General features: G+C 36.4%; 1 protein-coding gene across 1 annotated transcript in view; it reads right to left on the minus strand.

The window, feature by feature from the left end:
- LOC106882843 (hsp70-binding protein 1) overlaps positions 1–3,301 on the minus strand; it is a 26,379-nt gene extending 23,078 nt beyond the window's left edge. The window contains exon 1 of the mRNA XM_052968017.1: positions 2,492–3,301. Coding sequence (XP_052823977.1) covers positions 2,492–2,623 — 132 coding nt within the window. The 5' untranslated portion in view covers positions 2,624–3,301. The remainder of the gene's footprint in view (positions 1–2,491) is intronic.
- Between the last annotated feature and the right edge of the window lie 289 nt (positions 3,302–3,590).

A 3,590-nucleotide genomic window follows, 5' to 3' on the forward strand; every position in this document is an offset into this window, starting at 1 on the left:
TGTGTGTGTGTGTGTGTGTGTGTGTGTGTGTGTGTGTGTGTGTCTAATGGAACCCTTTTAGAGTGATTATTTTAGTACGAAGCCTTTTTGAAAACTAACATTTCTCCGATTATAATAAGCGGCTACACATAAAAATCTTCTGGTAGGTAACAAGCAAATCCAGTTAAATTTTCCATACAACTTTTGGTGATTTCATGTTGAGCAACGTTTTCAATTTCGTTTTGCAACTTTCACGTACATGTTTTTCATTGTGGGTTCCGGTGGTTTATAGCTTATTCTGTTTGGGACTGGTGTCGTTAGGGTTCCAAGAGCTCCAGACACGAACAAGCAATCGAGGAAGCTGAAAAGAAAGCTCAACGGGCGATATGGCAACAAGCAAGCAACGTTAACATAGTATTTACGGAAATAGCAAGATTTCTTGAGAAATAAACTCAACGAAAAAGTTTTACAATTTATGCAGTTGTTTCGACTTACTAACCTTCTTCTGTCTTGTAGTTACATTTTAGTCTTTTTTTTTTTAATCATTACTGAGTATACAATGTTATCTTTATAATATTCACGGTTTTTACAGAATTACTCCCCTAATGAATAAATTAAAATCTCGTCCGAAGTCAACAAAATAAGCAGCTGGGCTCTCTCAAATACCAAATTATTTGCATTTTAATGACAATAATTGATCAAGTGCTTTTGTTGTCTGTTACAGTCTACAAAGTACCCGCACATGGGAAAGATCCTCTTCAAAGGCACATGGCGAATATCCCTTCCCACACTGTCGAAATCGTATGAAAGGCAAGGCCGATACAAAGTCACAGCAACTAAAAAAAAAGTTGGTGAAAGAAATACCTTCACATCTCAACGAAGTTTATAGTAATACTGTTTGGTGGAATTGTTATCAATCAGTAAATGTGAAGAATGTAGAAGTTTGTTGTCCATTTCATAACCCATTTTTCATAGTTCATGCAGTTTTACAATGCACGTTAATACATTATATAATTAAAATACATCGATAAGAACTTTAGATTTTGTTACTTCGAAAGACGATGTGCAGTGCAACGGTTAAATACCTTGAATATATGCCAGTTTGAAATGTGTTGCTAGCTTTTTCAACGATCAGTTAAGTGCACAATTCGATATTTTATCTCCAATACGGATAGATTATCGATTATTGTGATGCCGATGATCGATTTTTCTCTTGGAGATATCGGTCTTATGTAATGTTACAAATATACCACTAATTATTATTGAACTGACTTGAGATTAAATTAGCGGAAAAGCAGTCTCTAAGAGAAGATAAATACTTCCAACATGTCTAGCCACAGATTAACCGGGTTGAGCAGCTCTTATTGTCATCAAACTGTCCTTTTCTTTTTTACCAGGTAATAATGTGTCTTGGACTACATTAGTCAATGTATCCTTTCTTTTTAAAAGGTTAGGGTATAATGAAGGAGATTTGATTACTACTTCTAGTTGGTTGAATGAGCGCGTGGATGTTGCCTTGGTTCAGGATTTAAAGGTATTTAAAAGGACTATGAATTTATAAGATGAAACAAAACAACGAAAAAAAAAATAATTAGCATCTGAATCTGTGGCTTGTATTGATATATCCTAATAAATTAGTAAACCTAATAAGATTGATGTATTTTAATATTATTTAAGCAGTTTGAAAAAAAAGTCCAACGCAGTAATCGACCATATTGTCCAAAGACAATTTCAACAGAGACAAATGCAATGTTATTCCTACGACACATTCTTCGAAAAGATAGATCTATCTCTTTGTTTGTTGTTTTGTTCAGCCTCCACCACCAACATGTAGGTGCCAACCATGACCATATCATCGTCTTTTTTATGTCATTAAAATATAAAAGACAATTTAAACACGGACTAATTTCAAACATGGGGGTTGACAGCCATGCTGGTCTCCATCACAACCCATTACACATTAAACAAACGTATGTTTGAGAGAGAAAAAAGAGATTGCTGTTGATATTAAAACACAACACGAATTCAAGTCTTAGTAAAATGATTCCAGCCGCCTATTTGTTTACTACGATCACAGCAAAACAAGACCGAATCGTTAAGGAATTTTGTGTAGAAGGGATCGATACCGAATTCTGTGCCTGAAGTTGTGACCAGATCAAAACACAGAGTTTACATATCTAGTTTAGTTGGGTTTACATATGTTGTCTGGTTCCTTTACACAGTTGAGAAATCGCGTTTACACATCAATACCTTTGTGTAGTCTCATTAACAGATACATTTGTTGTATTGCCCCATTAATACACCTTAAATGTGTAATTATATTTACACATCTCTGGAGTCTTGTCGCTCCATCTATATATACCGTGTGGCCCCATCTACATATTAAAGATCTATACTATGATGTTAAGTAAAATTCGGTAAACAATGTTCATATTGGTAAAGTGATAAATAGAATTTGCCATAAAGTTAACATGAAGGTAATACAATAACAATAGAGACAGAGTCTACTCACTTCTGTTCCCAGTTCATTGACTTGGGATGCCCCTGCACTGGGCGCATCTTCTGCCTTCGTATTTTCCATACAAAACTTGAGCAAGTCCTTCATGTTGGACGGAATTCTATCTTCTCTCTGATCACCAGGCATCGTTGGCGCTAGTATATGAGCGAATCCTTCTGCGGGAAAGGTTTGAACACTAAACGTAGTAGTCGGCAACTGACCGAGTAGGAGGAGAAGTTACACTCGAGTGGAGAGAGAGAAAGAGAGAAGGCGAAGTTGAGAGAACGTCTCCGCTTAATAATCCTTATCATAAATAGCTATACTTCAGTGTGAAAGGAGGAGGCGCCCACTCAGGTGGCAGTAAGAGTAGTGATTTATATAACCTCACTTTACTACTATAGTAATGTCGTAGTAAAGTCACACACGCGATTCTACGCTTCCCTCCTTTTCTCTTCTTTCTTCTCTCAATCTTTCTCTCCAGACACCTTTGTTTTCCAGTGTTACAAGTAGATTCGGCTGTCAACAATATTTGTTGGATACTTCCGCTTAAACTAGCAGTAGGAGTTGTAATAGTAACATTGGTGGTAGGACATATTAGTAGTATTAGACGAGGAGGAGGACTAATAATAATGATATTGCTTACTGTATTAATAATAGTATCAGTGGTAGTAATATTGTTGATGGTGTTAGACGTAAGCTGAAGAAGGAGGAGGATTAACACAATAACGTTCCTGGTGTTAATAGTAGTATTAGTTAGTGTTAGTAATATTAATGTTAGTGTTAGTAAGACGAAGGGGAGTAATAAGGTGGTGGTGGAATTAATAGTAGTATTAGGATTAGTAATAATGTGATGATGGTAGTAGTAGTAGTAGTAGTAGTAGTAGTAGTAGTAGTAGTAGTATGCCGAGAAATCGATAGACTGTCGGAAATATCGAGAACTTTCTCGAATATGTGACGCCGCTTTTACCGCGGGAGGAAGAGTAAGAGAGGAAAAACAGAGGGGGGAAGAAGACAGTGAAGGAGAAGGTATGAAGAAAGTGTGAGAGGAGTAAAGATGGTGAAGGAGAAGGTTTAAAGAAAGTATCAGAGGGGAAGACGGTTGAATGAAGGGGAT

Source organism: Octopus bimaculoides, chromosome 5 (assembly GCF_001194135.2).
Source record: "Octopus bimaculoides isolate UCB-OBI-ISO-001 chromosome 5, ASM119413v2, whole genome shotgun sequence".
In the NCBI taxonomy this organism is placed as follows: Eukaryota; Metazoa; Mollusca; class Cephalopoda; order Octopoda; family Octopodidae; genus Octopus; species Octopus bimaculoides.